General features: G+C 35.5%; 2 protein-coding genes across 4 annotated transcripts in view; one reads left to right on the top strand and one right to left on the bottom strand.

Moving 5' to 3' along the window:
* tspan2a (tetraspanin 2a) overlaps positions 1–11,563 on the top strand; it is a 23,279-nt gene extending 11,716 nt beyond the window's left edge. For both annotated transcript variants that reach the window (XM_049479151.1, XM_007253344.3), the window contains exons 3-8: positions 6,746–6,843; positions 7,999–8,073; positions 8,329–8,412; positions 8,513–8,572; positions 10,068–10,151; positions 10,272–11,563. In XM_049479151.1, the coding sequence (XP_049335108.1) occupies positions 6,778–6,843; positions 7,999–8,073; positions 8,329–8,412; positions 8,513–8,572; positions 10,068–10,151; positions 10,272–10,337 (435 nt within the window). In that variant the 5' untranslated portion in view covers positions 6,746–6,777 and the 3' untranslated portion in view covers positions 10,338–11,563. The remainder of the gene's footprint in view (positions 1–6,745; positions 6,844–7,998; positions 8,074–8,328; positions 8,413–8,512; positions 8,573–10,067; positions 10,152–10,271) is intronic.
* On the bottom strand, positions 11,562–17,765 carry slc25a55a (solute carrier family 25 member 55a). 2 transcript variants are annotated; one of them, XM_007253343.4, is made up of 10 exons: positions 17,645–17,765; positions 15,763–15,885; positions 15,507–15,632; positions 15,167–15,222; positions 13,925–14,015; positions 13,720–13,838; positions 13,440–13,632; positions 13,173–13,327; positions 12,989–13,064; positions 11,562–12,873 (listed from the first exon to the last, which is right to left on the bottom strand). In XM_007253343.4, the coding sequence occupies exons 2-10, from the start codon at positions 15,780–15,782 to the stop codon at positions 12,714–12,716; spliced, it is 996 nt and encodes a 331-aa protein (XP_007253405.2). In that variant the 5' UTR covers positions 15,783–15,885; positions 17,645–17,765; the 3' UTR covers positions 11,562–12,713. The 2 variants fall into 2 exon arrangements, with proteins under 2 accessions (XP_007253405.2, XP_022531408.1); XM_022675687.2 differs by lacking the exons at positions 15,763–15,885; positions 17,645–17,765 and having other exon boundaries at positions 14,649–15,222; positions 15,507–15,598.

Raw genomic sequence — 17,765 nt, 5'->3', positions numbered from 1 at the left:
ATTAAACACATCATGCTAACACACAATGGCTTCTTAAGCACAGCTTGAGCTGACTGTTTAACTTGCCATCCAATCGTTGTGTGGGTTTGAAGTCAAACAGAAATCTAAAATGGACGTTGGAATATACAGGTTATTTTTTGAAGTAGTTTCTTTTCAGTGAACTAACTTTGTTAGCTCTCATAAATAAGTCTGATTATGATTAAATAAATGTGGGATAGTATTTATGGGTTAGGTTTGTAAATAATGTACATGTGTGGACAAATCTTTTGGTACCCTGCCTGCAATAAAAAGAATACACCACAGTTCTCACTGAAATTTTATAATCTTAAAAAGTAGTTGTGATGCATCACTAACAAACTGACCAAATGAAAATTATAGTTTGTTCCACAACCTTTACAGGTAATCATTACAAACAACAACTGTTACCTCTCAAAGAGGGGCGAACTTTTCTGTGCAGGTCTGCAGGGTGTCCTCTCCAGACTGCATGTTTGAGCTTCTTCCGTAGATGATTTAGATCAGGGTTTATAGATGTTCTTTCTTGGGTGTTTTTAGTTGTGTTTTGAGTCAAACTGCATTGTAAGTGATTTGTTCTGCACTATAATCTTTTGATATTCTTGAGATTTCCACCTTTGCCTAACTTTAAGATAGCTAAGTTACTGATCCATGGATCTCCCTTGATGAATTTAAATTAAAGAATAATGTAGTGACGTCAAGCTGCTAAGAGATAGTAGTATTGGTTTTGCTACTTTAGAGAACTCATTCTCCTACTTTTCTACATATTAATAGGCTAAATGTTTAAAGACCATTTTAGCCACTATATTTCAAGGATTGGCAATATTTTCTAGGGGCACCATCAAAACTGTCCAAATTTGAGAATATGTTTGTAGAAAAAGCATTTATTTTATATATATTTGTCTACTCTTACTTTACTTTTCTGACTTTTCAAAGACACACATGTATAAGACTTCCATAACACTATAAGGTGCACCTAAAATCCTTTACTTTTACCAAAAGTCAGTGCACCTTTTAATCCGATGCGCCTTATCCATGAATTCTGACAGTCAGGTTGTAAGGAGCAGTAAAGCCACTCTGCTGAAGTACAGCATTATAAAGGAGTTTCAATGAAGTTTCTCCAGCACCGAGGCTGGAGCAGCGTTAGCATTAGCCTCTAACTGCAGCACTAGCTCATACGCCGTTCAGAGGTGAGTTTATCAGACTGTAAAATCTATATATCTATGAAATCTATGTAGTGCTCATTTGAGTTTAAAAGAAAATGTTTTTTTTTGTTTTTGTTTTAAGAATTACAGTTTCGTTTACTTGGGTGCACCCAGCAGCGAGACCTGCTAAATTAGAAGGGACACATGGCACACTTGTTCCTTGCTATTGTCATTTGAAGTGAGCCTTATGTATGAAAATATACCAGAAAGTAGACGTTCATTGATGGTGCACCTTATAATGCGATGTGCCTTATAGTCCGTAAAATATGGTGCCACCAAATTTGTTCACCTCTTTGTTAAAATGTTATGTACCTAGCCTCCAGCCTGTGTGGCAGTGTTTGATGAACATGACCTCATGCAGCTTTGTAACCTGCTGGTGCAACCTTTTTTACATACCTATTTCTGTATTTTAGCAGAGGTGAGGACCTGCATTTGCTTATCAGCCGGGGAATAAACAGAACCTGTTCAGGCAGTTTGCAGGGCAGGAGTGTTTATCTGATAGACACAAGCAGTGTTTATATAGGCTAAAATGGTGGCTGCTTTCAGTTGCATGTTTCCATCCCCGTGGCAGTCAGCAGGAAGAGCAGGGCCCTGTGTTTTCTGCTTTAGTCTCCTCTGTCTTGTGTTAAGGAAAACAACAGCTCAGCTTCTCCCTGGGGTTTTAATTAGACTGGAGTGTGAAGTGGCTGAAGTCCTTCTTCAGTTCAAACTGAACTGGGAGAGAAAATTATTTTGCTGCCTTTTTACACACCTCCAGCCAAGCCCCCCCGCCTGAGCTTGATTTGATGGAAAACAGAAGACCGGCAAGACAGGGCAGTGTTGTCATGTTGATGCTGTGTTTGGCTAATTATGAGAGTGGTGATTATAAAAAAAAAAAGAAAAAAAAAATCCCATCACGATACATAGGTTACGATTCAATATATTGATATATATTACGATACTGTAAGCATGGTGATGTATTGCGATAGTTTAAATTATTATTTTTTTAAAACTCATAGTATAAACCAACAATATTTATAAAATTTAACTTAAAAAAAGTTTCATTTTAATGCAATCAGCACAGTGGGATTTAATGAGTACAGAACCAAGGATTTTAACACAACACAAAATAAACTGCTATCTGACACCAATCTTTACATGTAAACTAACAATTAGAAATTGGCACAGTGTTGTGATACTTAAATATATTAATATTTTCTTACAACCCCAAGTTGGATTATCTTGGTGCTTTGGGGTAAGTTCATGGATAGCTATATAGATTAATTGATTCATTTTAACTCTTTAAATATTGTGGCTTTCAAAAAAATTGTGATAAATTAAGGTGTTAAGTTCTAAACTTTAGGGTTTTGATGTGTTTCTTATGTAGAAGTAGAAGACAATATTGATGTATTGAAGTATTTCAATATATTTGTAATATGGTATTGATTATTAAATAAAAGTATCAGTTTTTAACTGTCACTTTAGATGGTAAGATTGACAGACAGTGGTTAATTTCAGTGACAGTGGTGTTGTATTCAAACCTCACCTACTAGATAGTGTTGCACCCACTTTTCGTGAATATCATGTTTTTATATTATAAGAGATTTCATAAAATTTTATTTAAACAATTGCAATGTATTACAATATATATTGAATCTTAACCCTTGTAAGATGCTTTTTTTGTTTATTAAAAAAATCAAAGGCACTCTGTTGGGGGGAAAATGGGAAAAAAAGGCTTTTAATTTGTCATGGTAAATTTAAAAACATTGTTTTTTGTTTGTTTGTTTGTTTTTCACTAGAATACTGGTGCTTACACGCAGTTCTTTGTGGAATCAAACATGTTTTTTCTATGGCATCACTTAAAGATCCGTTTCAAATACTCTGGCTGTTAAGTGTGTACATGAATCTTAGCATTTCATTTTATGATTCTATGTTTGACTTCAGTTTGCTACACATGGGGGCAAAGGAATATAAGGTTTCACTGGGGAGATGATGCCATCCTAGCAACAACATCCCCGGAGGAGCAAAAAGAGTCATTTGAGCATTCTCCAAAGAGTCATCCTCTTAAAGTGCAGACAGTAGAAGAGCAGACTCTTGTGTGGCCTGTTGTGGCCATGGGGAATGGTTGCTATGGTGGAGGGATCCTATCACTAACAGCAGGGGATTAAAGAGGACCTGAACATGATGGTCGGTCCCTGAGGCCTGATGTCATCCAGAGACTAAATTACATGCGTATATCCACCTGTACACATGCATCTGATGTGTAATGATTAGAGTAGATCTGCAATAAGAAATGTGAAACAACTGCTATAATTTTGCCAAAGACGTTTTTAGAAGGTGTGGTTTTTGAGGAAGAAATAATACGTACGTGTTATTTTAGGGCCACAAAATGCAGTTTCTTATGCAGAAATACCAAAAGGGCAAATTAAATTGTGTTGGATAATTCCCAGTATCTGTGATGTAGATGTCATTTCAGTAAACTTTTGATCAGTTCAATCAAACTGAAACCTGCACTTTTTAGCTGGAATATAGCTGAATCCTCAGATTAATTTGATATGTAACCAATCTGGTTACATGCCTGCCAGTTTCATTTTTTTTTTTTTTGCATGTTTGTCACTAAATATTTCAGATCAAAGAAATATTTGTCAAAGAAGTCACACATAAACACAAAATGCAGCCTTTAAATGAAGGATTTCAGTATTAAGGTAGAAAATAAATCTAGACTTACATGGCCCTTTGTGAAAATTGTTTTTTTTTTTTATATGAGGATTCGCAGTTGTACTTCGCATGGTGAGCTCTTATTGTTTAATGACAGCAGAACAGTATTACAGTCCCCGCATTTGAATTCAGTCATACATACAGCTCCGGAAAAAAACTAAAAGACCACTTCAGTTTCTAAATCAGTTTCTCTTATTTTGCTGTTTATAGGTATATGTTTGAGTAAAATGAACATTGTTGTTTCATTCAATAAACTACAGACATTTCTCCCAAATTCCAAATAAAAATATTTATTGTCATTTAGAGCATTTATTTGCAGAAAATGAGAAATGGCTGAAATAACTAAAGATACAGAGCTTTCAGACCTCAAATAATGCAAAGAAAAGTTCATATTCATATGAGAGTTCAGAAATCAATATTTGGTGGAATAACCCTTGTTTATAATCAGTTTTTATGCATATTTGCATGCTCTCCCCCACCAGTCTTCTTTATGCCACTCCTGGTGCAAACATTTAAGCAGTTCAGCTTGGTTTGATGGCTTGTGATCATCCATCTTCCTCTTGATTGTGTTTCAGAGGTTTTCATTTTTGTAAAATCAAACTCATCGTTTTTATATATATACTATTATATATATTATTATATATACACAGTTCAGTTATTTAAAAAATCCTTTATGATGCAAAAGTTTTGATGTATAAAGAAAATATGTCTGATTACTGTGAAAACTCCTGTGAAGTGGCTTTGCGATATGAATTCAGCGAGGTAATCAGAATCAGGCTGTTTTTTTACTCCATGCTAGTTTGGGCCAGATGTGAGTCACTTAAATGTATGATTTTAATATTCATATAGACTTTTACTTTTTTAATTTATGAACATTAATCAGAATACTTGCTTTTTTAAGTTGTAACAGTACAGTAAATCAGTAAAGCCAGAGTAACGTTTTATTAAAATATTTATTAAAACATGCAGTAAGTGTCTTTTCATCATCACACCTGCATCATTGCTCTAGCCAGTTTTATATTTCACTCATTTTCCATTACTTTTTTATTTAATATTTGAAGTTTCCCCTGTGTCCGTATTCCATCACAAATTGAAGTTAATATATTTGTTCTGGCATGCTTGTGAATATCAGGAATATTAAAATATTGTACGTTCCATACTTCAGTGTGAAATAAAGACTGTGCTAACAGCAAGCAGTGGACGTTTTTGGTAAATAAGATTAGCATTTCAGCACAGCAGAGTTTAAGCTTGTGTTGTGCCATATTAGGTCGAGTGTGCTGTGTACACAAAGAGCAGTTTGTTTATAATGTGCCTCTGAGAGAGCCTTTGACTCTACATTGTGATGTCTGCTGAGACGAGCTCTGCTTTACATAGAGCAGCCTGCTCCCCCAAACCCACAGCACAGTTTAGAAAATGCAAAGCAGTGTTAAACCAACACACAGACTGATTGCTGTAGTTGATCTGATGTTCTTATTGCTTGTTTGTGTGTCGCAGGCAAGTTACCTGCTATTCACAATGAAATAGCGAACAGGGATACACCAAATATATACTGTCGGGAATTGGGATGCTTTGGTTTGGCTGAATGTGTGAAATAGCTGAATCATTTATACAGAACAAATACAAATGTTGTTCAAAGGTATATTACAGTGTTTCCGTTAACATAACATTCCCCCCAGACACTACTGTGCACTGAGTGGTAAGGTAATATGTGAGGGAGACCTAGCAGAAAGTGCAAGTTATTTATTTTTTCTTTTACCTCACTCACAAAAAGTAAAAAATAAAAAAATAAAAAAAGCATTTAGCATCATTTATCAAACTTGTAATGAGTCTACGACTTTACAAACTGTCTGTTTTTCTGATTAAGAATACAAGCTATACATTGTCAGCAGAGATAATATAGCATTAGCATCTGTTTACAAAAAGACAATGGCTGCCTTTCTGTGTAAATTTCACTCACATCAGACTTGCATCCCACTGCTGTTGTTAAAATTAATAATATAAATGAATTATTAGAGTAGCATTGCTAAAATAAATTGTGCTTTGTTGGTTTGTCTGCTGGGATTTTATAAAATGCTTAAAGTGCACATTAAATATGTTTTAATAATTTTGTTGGCAAAACAAGAAAAAATATTTTGGGCTATGAAATGTATTCAGCAGTGGGAAAATTGGCAAATTTAAGAATCACCTGCAAAAAAAAAAAGTATACTTTTGGACAATTTTTTCATTTTGCTTAACTTCGGTTTTAGTCATTTTGCGCACCCCTAGTTTGAAATGATTACCGACAAGATATTAAAAAAGCAGTTTTCATTCCTGTTCAGCTCACCACAAACACCTGGACCTATTATTGTGTGAAAACATATTGACAAGTCAGCAGGTGGCTTTTGTTCCCCTTTTCTGTTCCTCTAAATCAAGTATGCTACATCTTCTTAAGGACTGGTACTAAGTATTCACCACAATAATGAATGTTTTCGTAAATACAAGTCAAAATTACCTGTTTGAAATGTGGGAGTAAATGAATATCTGCCTCCCAGTTTTTGTTAACACTACATTGTTCTTGTCTGTGTCATTAAACAGAATAAAATAAAATACAAAAAGTGCTGTAACTCAGTTGAGTTGCTGCATACTGCCAGCCTCTGGTCATGTGTTGAATTGCAGGAATGTACTTTTATGGAGGATGAAGGTTTAGCTTAAGTAAAACACTAAAGCTAATTCATGGTTATTTAATTAATGTCTCAAACATAAGATAATAATTAAGCTGTTATAGCTGTATATATGGATGTATTCCATCATTGTGATCTCCACCTAACCTGTTTCCTCTGTTTTCTTCACAGCTGTTTATATACTGATTGGAGTTGGAGGCATTATGATGCTGGTGGGCTTCTTTGGCTGCTGTGGGGCCGTCAGGGAGTCGCAGTGTCTTCTGGGATCGGTGGGTAAAACTGCAGTACAGAATACGGCTGCAAAATATTGGAAAGAACTGAAATTTCAGTATTTTTCTGTGCAGTATATTGCAATATTAATATTACATTTAATTTACACAAAATTTAATCAGACATGATGATGATGCCCTTTTTGTATTGATGATTGGAGTAAAGTAGATGATATATTAGAAAAATATATATTCTTAATCATATATTTGACAATGATATCAGTGTATTTTTCAGGTTGGAAAATAATAGAGCTTGCTGTCAGCTCACATTTAGACTCACATTTTTAACTTAATTTTCCCTATTTGACATGGCGTTTCCTGCAGTGTTACTATTGTGCACACACTGCAATGGCAAGGCTAAAACAATATATTGTGCAGCTCTTTTACTGACCTCAGTTGTGTTTTTTTTTTGTTGTTTTTTTCTATGAATGTTTTCATTATTCATTTGAGGCTTGCAATGGAAAATGGCACCTTGTGTTTCATAGTTTTCTCACAGTCTTTAATCAACTTACTCTTTCCTTCAAAAGCTTGATCTATGAGTTTTAATGTCACTCATTTTTGTAAATTAAACCAGTCAGTCCACTTATGATTTCTAGTGCAGTTCAGCTGTCACTGAGGAGGTCAGTAGAGACCATTGTCTAGATTAGAAATTCTAAGTCCATAACTCTAATGAGCTAAAAATTTGTTGTATTTGACCAGATGTTTCTAACTGTTTAAGTGTTAAGGACTGAAGATAAGAACTTTATTTTCCAGAAATAGAAACAAATGCTGAGATGCTTAACTGAAAATTTCAGAAAATAGTAGAGTAGATTAAGGAATACATTTAATAACATGTAAGGAAAAGATTAATATAATGTAATTTTTTATTATGTTAACATATTTTGCCACAATTTTCTAAATTCTCTAAATGCAGAACTCTGGACATGATTGGTCAAAACTGGTCATGGGATAATCAGCCATCTGGCATCATTTGTGTAATTAGTTATTTATGGTAAACCTGTGTAGCATAGGATACTTTTCTGAAATGTTGAATAATTAGTCCTTTTAATTTATTTGTACTTCTCTTACTGGTGGATATTATTATTATTATTATTATTATTATTATTACTGGGAAAACAATACTTATACAATCCTCCTCCTCTTTCTGTCTTCTAGTTCTTTGCCTGTCTTCTGGTGATTTTTGGTGCCGAAGTCGCTGCAGGGGTTTTCGGATTTCTGATGAAAGAAAAGGTAATGCCCTTACTGCATACATCACCAGTGGTATGATTGCTTAAAATGTGTGTTTGACTTGAGATCAGATGCTTTGCCAAATACTGTAGCTGTATTCTGAGTCATAGGCTGCATTATAAATGGAAAACCGCACTACAAAATTTCAAAAGAGCAAAAATGGCAGGAAACGATAACCCTGGGGCAGAATTAGTTTGTTAGTTAGAGTTAGTTAGTAGACTTAGGAATGCAGCTTATTTCTGTTGTCTTTTGTTTCAGGTTATTGAGGAGGTTCAAAACTTCTACATTGCTTCCACCAAGGACACTGACAACAGCACCTTAATCGAAAATTATCACAAAATTGTAAGTGCAGCCTTTGGATTGACCGACTTCTACCAAAACCGTTACTTATAGGTCAGCTACTTTACTGCTTAATCTATAATAATATATATTTCATTTGCAGCTTGATTGCTGTGGGGGATCTGACCCAAACCCTACTATGTGTCCTCAGCCTGAAGTCAAGGTAAGTTTTGACATGACAGATAAATTCTTATTGTGCCTTACTCTTGGGCTGTGCAGGTAAAAGTTGCCCAAATCCTATTTTATCACCAAATCTGGTATATTTTAAATTGTTTTTAATGAGACCCATGTGATCCATTTTCTAGTGTGCTCGTGCCTATTTTTGCTGTTGTTTGCATAGTCACACATATTACACATCTGTCCATTCAAAAATATTCTACCCTGGCTACTTATACCTGCTGTATGAATGAATGTTCTCATACTTGCTGATGTGTTTTCATGTAGTTTTTTCTAAATGCTTATTAAAAAAAAAAAATCGCAAAATGTCCCCGTCTTCCCTGTTTGCCTTCTTCATTCCACTGCTTCTTACATATCCTCTGAACAGGCCACCTCTCTCATTAACTAAAAAAAACTTTCACCATATCACAATAACACAATCCTGCTAATTTGACTATAAAATGTGCAGTAATGGATTTCCATAACTGTACCTAAAATAATTCTAGTATAAAAGAAGTCTGGCATAACACTGAAACTAAGCTTATCACTAGTTAATCTGTTACCTACTGAGTAACACTGAGATACATAAGTGATAACTGATTGATTAGTCAGTACAGTTATTTATCAGTCTACTCATGCTTTAGTAGCACTCAGTAACAGAGATAAATAATTGATTCGTATAGTAAAGTATCAGACTACTTGTTCATTTCTGTGTTTGAAACTAAAATAAGCTGCTAAGTAGCATTTCTGCTTTTCTATATATTTTAAACAGTGATTTAATGTATACATTAATAAAGTATATTTTCTTGAGATTCATTAGTATTTTAAACCCTGGTGCTGGATCAGTTTTTTTTTTTTTTTAAAAGGACAAAGGACCTTAACTGTTCCAAAAAAGTTCAAAATGTATGTTTCTATACTTTTTCCCTTTTTAAAGTGGGTTTTTAGGCTGTAATATATGAATGACATTAAATTATTATATATTATAATACATGTTTTGCCATTTGAGCACATCTGTTTAAATAACGTTTAAATAATGTTTAGCCTTCAGTGCTAATAGTTCCTGTCATAGTTCTGCTTTATGTTTTGTTTCTACTGAGTCCAGTAGATGGCGATAATGACTGTCTTTTTATTTGAGTTCAGAGGTGAGGAATGGATGGTGTTTAGAGAAAGGCTGGAAGGGAAATGTTAGTAGAGAAGAGTGCAGAGAGAGCAGCTGAGTTAGTAGAGAAGAGTGCAGTTTAGAGAGAGATTAACTAACAATAGGAAGGTGTTTTATCTGTTAGCTGGTCCTGTAAACCCAGAGAGACACTGAGGCACCAGAGTTCTGTTTATTAGCAACTCTGCAGACACATTGATTGGCCTCTATAGATGGAATTGTGGTTGTATTAATATCATTTCACTCCATATGAACATCACCAACATCCCAGTACTACACATTAACCCAACAGTGAATAGCTCTGAAACAGAGATACCTCAGAAACTACTTTTCTGTTTTTCTGTAGAACTGCTTCGATGCTATAAGTGACTTCTTCAATGACAAACTCTTCCTAATTGGATGTGTGGGTCTTGGCATTGCAGGTGTTCTGGTACGTAGATAAAACTATCTGCTCTAACTTCTCTAAAATATCCATGAGATTTATTATGTTTTTGACTAGTGTAATGTTTTTTTTTTTTAAATATGTAACAACATGCTGTTTTTAATGCAGATAATTGGCATGGTCTTCAGTATGGTTCTATGCTGTGCTATTCGGAACAACAGGGAGGTCATTTAAGTACTCGAAGACCCTGCTTTCCAACGTGGATGTCCTTCCTAAACCTTTCTCTGGACTACACTGAGCAAACACATCCAGGTTCAAAATGGAGAAGGCTCACATAGAAATTACTTTCTAATTTTATTTTTGGTGTTTAATTAAATTCATTGTTAGGGCTGGACCAGCACTGCATGGACTTGTCGCTGTAATCACATTAATCTTTGATCTTATTTTGCTGTTTTTAGGTAATTTGAGAGATCTTGTACAATTACAACTTGATTTTTAAGGGCAGTTTAAAAATACTGGGCAAAATGCCATGTTTTAGTTGTCTTTATATTCAGTTAGCCCTCTATCCAGTACAAGAAACCACTTTTTGTAAATATTGTATGTAAAGAACACCTACTCATTAGCTTTTTGTAATCTTATTTATTGCATAAATCTTGTCCATGTCTGCTGTAGTAATCTGTTGTCTTCAGATGGTGTGTGATACTCTATAAACATTTAAAGTGCATGCATGTGATTTGGTCACCTCTGTCAGAAAACAAGAGCCCAAGATGATGTATGTTGAGATCCTTGTTCTAAATTTAATCCACGGCTACAGTATTTACTGGCATTGCCATAGTCCACCCCCCTGACATACCAACCTGTCATCTGTAGTACATCATTTCAACCTTTTAGCCATTGACCTGTCAATCCTTTTGCTTAGTGACTTTCACCATTAAGCACTTTCAAGGTCAAAGCCTTCATATTCAAACAGAAAAAATATATACCAAATGTTATGCAAACATTTCTCCTGCAAGCTAAGAAGTGTAAATGAGGAGCTCTTAAATTCACAGGGGAGTAATCACTACCGATGTGGATCTCAATGTTTCATAGCTGCCGTTCAGTCATCAGTCTTCTTTTATTCATGTTCGCATTCACATAAGCACAACTCGGTGTTGACCAATACCTCTCTGTGCCTTCCACCACACCTTCAGAACGACACAAGCCTTTCTTCAATAGGCTCTCCTGCCTGAGCATGCTGTGACTGTGATCTGTAATTATAATACATGTACCTGTATATTTTGTGAGTTTGGAATTTCTCATAGAACATGTTCTGAATGTGTATGGCATCATACACAGTACTTTAAGCAGAACAGTAGGTGTAGATGGATTTTGCAAAGAATCTAAAAGGAAACTGACAGTTTTCATAGCATGAGTTTTGTATTGGTAAGTGCTTTGAAAAAATAAAGTAATCATTCACAATGGTTTTCAGATGCATTTATTGTTTTTCATGTTTGCATCATCACAGTAGAAAATGAACTAATACTTTAAATGGTAGCAGTCACTGAACTGATCTATATATCCAAAATGTTCATACTGTAGATGTAAATCAGACATGCAGGTAGTAATTATTGATGGTCATGCTGCTGTAACATTGCATAAATCTGTACAGAATGCATGTCAAGTAAAATTAGAAACTGCTTGAGTGTTCAACAGCGTGTTCATCCTAACCCTTCACTAAGGGTTGCAAATGGCCAGTATTTACCAGTACAGTAAATTAACACTACTGTTCTCTATTTAGCTAGCAAGAAAAAATGCCACAGCTAGTGTACTGAGCATTAAAGGTGTTCAGCACCTGTTTGCCCTTTGTGTCAGTTTAAAAAAAAAAAAAAAAAAAAAAAGTTATAGAAGTTGAAGCAAACAGAATCCAAACCTGAGGTGTGCTTTATACAGGAACTGCAAATGTCTGCCACCGTAACTTTTTTTTGCTCAAACTGGTCCACTCCATTTGACAAATGCATAGAATAAAATAGGATAGGATGACAAAAGAGAGTAACAAGCCTAGTACACAACAGAAGTTATGTCTATTCAAAACATCCTCTGTAACAAGTGTTGTTTGGAATGAAAAAGTCTGACCATTTCAGCTACCAAGTAAAATAAATACAGTCACATTAAAAACTGCTAGACTGATTACCAGCCATTGCAAAAGGTAATGTATGAAATCTTAGACATACTTCAGCAAAATAAAGAGGGAAAACATGAAAGACAAAACAGCTACATCACAAAAAAGAAAGAATACAAAAAGGACTTCAATCATTGTGTTGAACAAGGTGCCAAATACAGACACCGTTCTCCCTCACTGAGGGTAAATTGTTTGAGAGTCCTTTAAGAAGGACATACAGCACCAACTCAAGCACCAACCTCTGGAAAAGCCTTACCAACAAGTGCAAAATGTTGGCCACAGCCCATCAAAGAAGCCAGTAAACCAAACAGGAAGTGCAGTAAGGCCAGAAGGCGGCTCAAGAAGTTTATAACAGCAGATCTGTTAAACTCTTGCTAACTATGTTCTATCTACTTGAATATATTTTGTTTGCCTTCATCAGAAAACTGGATTCAGGCAGCCATGGATATTATTTAAGGAGAGAGAAGGTTAAAGGGGCTTTGGCCCAAGATGAATTCTCCAACTCCAACGAAGTACATCACTTGTGCAATGCCAAAGAGGGGTGCAATGACAAGTGCCCTGCAGCCAGCTCCCTTCAGGAAAGCAGAAGGCCCTTCCTTCTTCATGATTTTACTACAAAAGAAGAGACCATAACACCCAGGTTAATACACCAATAAACTCAAATGTAAAGCAAAAGTTTAGACTATGGCTAGATATGAATGAAGATATCGTGGTTTACAATAGTTACCTCACACAGTCCATTACTCCACTATATGTCTCCTCATTAGCTCCTTTGCTTAGCGACTGCAGTCTTGTTTTCACCACTAAAAAATGAACAGGAAACAGTGAGCTCTAAGACAAGAAAGTGGGAGGGTGAAGAATAGAAAAGAAAAAAAAAAGAAAAAAAAAAAGAGAGCAAAGAGCTTACTCACCATCACATGGGTTAACCGCCACTGCAGCAGTGGAGCCAGCTACACAGCCAGATAGGAAGCACCAATAAAATGGAGCCACATCATCTTCAGAGCGCTTACCCAAGCGGTTAAGATTAGCAAAAAGAGGAAAGTACACGACAGAGAATGGCACATCTCTATAAAACAAAAGGAAACATTCGATTCAGGTCAGAGAACACTGAAATGTGCCCAAATCATTCAGATTCAGAATTTTTGGTGTCCATTCACATACTGGAAATGTGAACTCACCTCATGAGTGTAGCTCCCAGCCCTTTATACAGGCCCTGAATACCCTCCGTATGCAGAAGCTGTTTTGCTATCTGGGTGGCAGAGACAGTCCGGGCAGACGAGCTTGGCAACACATTATATGACCGGCTCAGCACAGCATTTGTTGGGGCCAGTTTACTGGAAGCCAGGATGCCAGGCATTCTCTGCTGGGCAACTAAAAGGAGATTTATTTATTTTTAAACAGGCTTAACATGAAACAGCATAAACTATGATCTTGCTTGACATAGACACTGAAGCTTACCTAATCTTCCAGCATCTTGTAGCTGAATTTTCAACATCTCCATGGGAGTAGTGATTATAACTTGGCACATGCCTGCTCCGCAACCAGCCAACATCTCTTTAACCACAGTCAAGCCCTTCCTGTAAACACACACAGCATTAGTCACTACCTGCAGGACTTAAACCCATTTACATGTCCTGTTCTAAGAATCTCCTGGCTGACATACCCATCTTTGGAAAGGTGGTGGCGAAAGAAGTCATTGGCAGCCAACTTGATAGCTTTCTCAGGTGTCACAAGAGTAAGATTCACTGCAGCACCTAAAAGACAAAAACACAAAGGGTTACTCAAAACAGAAGCAACAAATCTAGTCACACAAGTTTATTCAGAAACACCCATTCCCCACCACCATCAAACCAAAAATAAGAATAAAAAGCCATGGCAAATAACCAAATAAACATTTAACCTTACAGTTATTGTATTATGATAATATTAACAAAGCTCATGAATATCAAGGAATGATCATGGAGGGGGATCTGGCATAACACCAAGAACCAAAAAAAAAAAAAAACAAATCTAGTATTAGACAAAAGAATAAACACAAATGTGAGAATGGAAAAATAGAAGGCAGGCATAAATAAGAAAAAAAAAAAACATTCTAATTCAAGATTCCACTGCCTTGAAGAGCAAGGTACAGGGGCAAGTAAAGGTATGTAAAAAAAAAAATAGAATGAGTGAAGACACAGGGAAAAAAATGCAAGTAACTGAAATTAAGACAGTTATAGAGTAACCTAGTTCTACAGAACATGACAAAAGGTTAGTAGAAAAAGAGAACAGTAAAAAGAGAACAGAACAGTCCACAAAAGTTCAGGGGTATGAAGAAAACAAAGAGCAAATAAATACTTTCAACAAAAACACTTTGTGCCTAATTAAGAGAGCGGAGTGGTAAGAACCATGATAAATGATTTGCCTCCAGCGTGGCTGCGCCTTAAATCGGCTAGCCTTCACTATCCCAGGGGGGACCCATGTCTGTAACATGAAAAACACAGATGCAAACAAACAGCATTCCTCACAGAAGTAGAGACCCATATTGTAGAAACAATATGGGCTCAAATTTTCTCCAAAGTTAAACAAATTTTGTCTACCAGATTACGTGCAAACTTCAAAATCAATTTACCTGATCATGTTTCAAACCAAAAAATGTTTTCTACTTCTATAATGTCTTCGATTTGTAAATTTACATAATGTAATTACACATCTTTACAAATGTTTTTAGAGGCATGTGTGCTTAAAGAGCATAATGCCATCTTTTCTACCACCACAATTAATTTTAACGTAATTTTATCTTTTTGCACCTCGGTAATGTGCACTTTTTATCTAACACTCTGTACATTTTTCTATCAAAATTAAATTCTATTATGTTTAACAAAATATAACAAGAAAAAAAAAAACAATAAAGAACGAATCTTACCTCTGTACATGCCAAAGTAGCCCTCTGACCGTACTGTTTTGATTAGGCAATCCATCCTATAAGAACACAGAATATTGGTTTTGCATTACTGCCTTTGATTTTCACACCACAGTATTTCAGTCACACCAAATACATAAACCACATCTACATCACATACTAGCCACGGAAGAGAACACACCATACTATGCTAAGCACAAAACAAGTTAACTGCCACTGCCAAATAAAAAGTACAGCCCCTAAAATTTAATACAAATATAAATCATTTTTTATTAAAAAAAAATATCAATAATTACTGTGTTCAAATATAAATGCACAAAAATAAAATGGGGAGGGTGCTTACATATTCTTGTAGATCTGTTGTCCTTGTCTTTGGTTCTGGAGTCGGGTCTTAGCCAAGTCAATCGGAAATACGCAAGTGACCCCAACAATGCCAGCAATGCCACCATTGATTAGTTTGGCTGGGAGGCTGTGTAAAAAAGGATATAACAACCAAAATTACATCACTAAGATCCTGTAAATGTTGTTGAACAAAGAAGTAAAACAATTATGGCACACTGTAAAAAAAAAATAAAAAGGTAAGTAAGAAAAATACTAACCTGATCTGTTGCTGAGACATTTTTAAAATAGCAGAACAGTGAGAAAAGTAGAGAAGCGATGTGAAATATTTTAGATCTTCTTTCAGTGATTTGACGTTGACTTCAGTTGCTTAGTGCAGGGACCTGCAAATCAAGAATGTAGACGATTTAGAGGTAAGCCTACACAAACACAGCCTATATAACCTTACAGTTCACCTCAAATAGCTAAGCTATATTAGGCACAGACCCACACACAGGATGTAGCTGTGCTGGCCTTGACACCGCCCACTCTCATAGTTCCGGCTGTGACAGTACTGTGGTCACCGAGGTCAGCCTCGGTAAACTATATCAGTTTTTCATGCTTGTGACAAGGTGATCACATGATAAGCAGCTAGCTAAGTTTACTTGAAACAGAGGAACTGATATGAATGAGTCAAAACTGACTCATTTCCTACCGATCTAAAGTTATGTAGGTTAAGGTTAGCCAACCTAGTTATTTAGCTACATAGAAAAATCTATCTACTAGTTTTAATATTTACTTAACCCAAACGTTTCTTACAGCACTGCCTGTTCTTGATTTTAACTCGTGAACTCCCTAAGTATTATATACTGTATTTGCTGAGAGAATCACTAGGACAGTGAATGAATGCGTTCGTTCATTTGACCATATTTAGTTAGCTAAAAAAATGGAGAAGTGCTGTGTTAGTGCTGGAGATAAAACTAGCTTCCTTTAAAAATTTATTTTAGTGTTGTGTGTGTGTTTATGTATGCATAGAATATAGTTTTTTAAAAGAGAGTTAGTTTTATCTAAAGCACTTACAGCACTCCTGCATCCTGTCCTAGATAGTTAAATAAAATAAATCAAATTGTTATCATTTGTGCTGCATCAGTATTTCAACCTTAAAATATATTAAAAGAAAAAAATAAATTAGATGCTCATTGAACTTCAGAACTGGGTCTGGGCTTTTTTGGATTAAGTTTCTTTTTTAAAGTTTTTTTTTTTTTTTTTTTAACTCAAGCTAGTTAACTAGCCCACGTTAACTAACTTAACTAGATATTTAACCTAGCTTAGCTAGTTTGCCTTATTTTCTTTACTAAAAGTAAAAATGCCTTTTTAAGCTGAGGAAGTTACGAGTTAGGTAACTTTAACTTGGTTATTTAGTTTATTCAACCTAGCTTTTTTTCTAGATAAGTTACTATTTGAAAGTAAAAACAAAATAAAAGCGACAGAGGAAACGTTAGATACTTAAAGTTAACTTTAACAAATAATAGTTAAGACAAATGATTACTGCAGCCGGTTTATAATACTTCCTAGTTTTTTTAAACAACGAGGAAGAGAGAAAAGGCCGCGAAAATTAGCTCATGAATCTAACCTGCGAGCAAATTTGAATAAATAGATGCCTAAACTAGATTAGCTAGCTAAAATTTGTCAGGGGAAAGTGTAAAAAAAAAAAATTGAGTAGCTAGTAAAATATGCTCAGACAGACAACGCCCACTGGTCGCCAATGAGCGGTGTGCTCAAGCCCAAGCGAGCCCCATAAACTAGCCTGAGACAGTCGGCTAACCGGCAGCTAGCTTTAGCTAAGCTAGCGTTTGCTAAACTGAGGTATTGAAAACTAACGTTACATTAACAAGGTTAGCTTAGCTAGCGTTAACTGCAGGCTAACTAACCTTGGATAATAGTAGATTATATATAAACGACGTCTAGATACCCAAATAAAAAAATCGTATAAACTCTGTTGAAAGAAAATTTGCTGGAGCTAGCTTAGCTGCTCGCTAACAGCAGCAGGGACGAAGTTAGATAACTATACAGATGTCTGAATTAACTAGTAATATTACATGTTTTAAAACAAACACCGATTATTAAGTAAATCTAACCTTAATAACTAAGATAAGACCTTACCTGTGTTTGTAGATATCTATAAATACAGAGTCTCGTCTCTTAATTCCGCACTGCACTCCTCAACCGACGCTGGAGTTTGAATGAATGGTTACTGGAAAATTCCATTCCAGTTTTAAAAGAG

This window comes from Astyanax mexicanus, chromosome 5 (genome assembly GCF_023375975.1).
Source record: "Astyanax mexicanus isolate ESR-SI-001 chromosome 5, AstMex3_surface, whole genome shotgun sequence".
NCBI classification, from domain to species: Eukaryota; Metazoa; Chordata; class Actinopteri; order Characiformes; family Acestrorhamphidae; genus Astyanax; species Astyanax mexicanus.
The sequence above is the reverse complement of the archived record's forward strand: the minus strand, read 5'-3'. Positions and strand labels throughout refer to the sequence as shown.

Bases quoted from the DNA above. Each gene is read 5' to 3' on its own strand.
- slc25a55a (XM_007253343.4), bottom strand. From the start codon at position 15,782: ATGTCTCAGCAACAGATCAG. The intron at 15,223-15,506 runs GTAAGCACCCTC...GTGTTCTTATAG, and splicing joins CAACAGATCTACAAGAATAT to GATGGATTGCCTAATCAAAA. The intron at 12,874-12,988 runs GTAACTATTGTA...CTTCTTTTGTAG, and splicing joins GGAGTAATGGACTGTGTGAG to TAAAATCATGAAGAAGGAAG.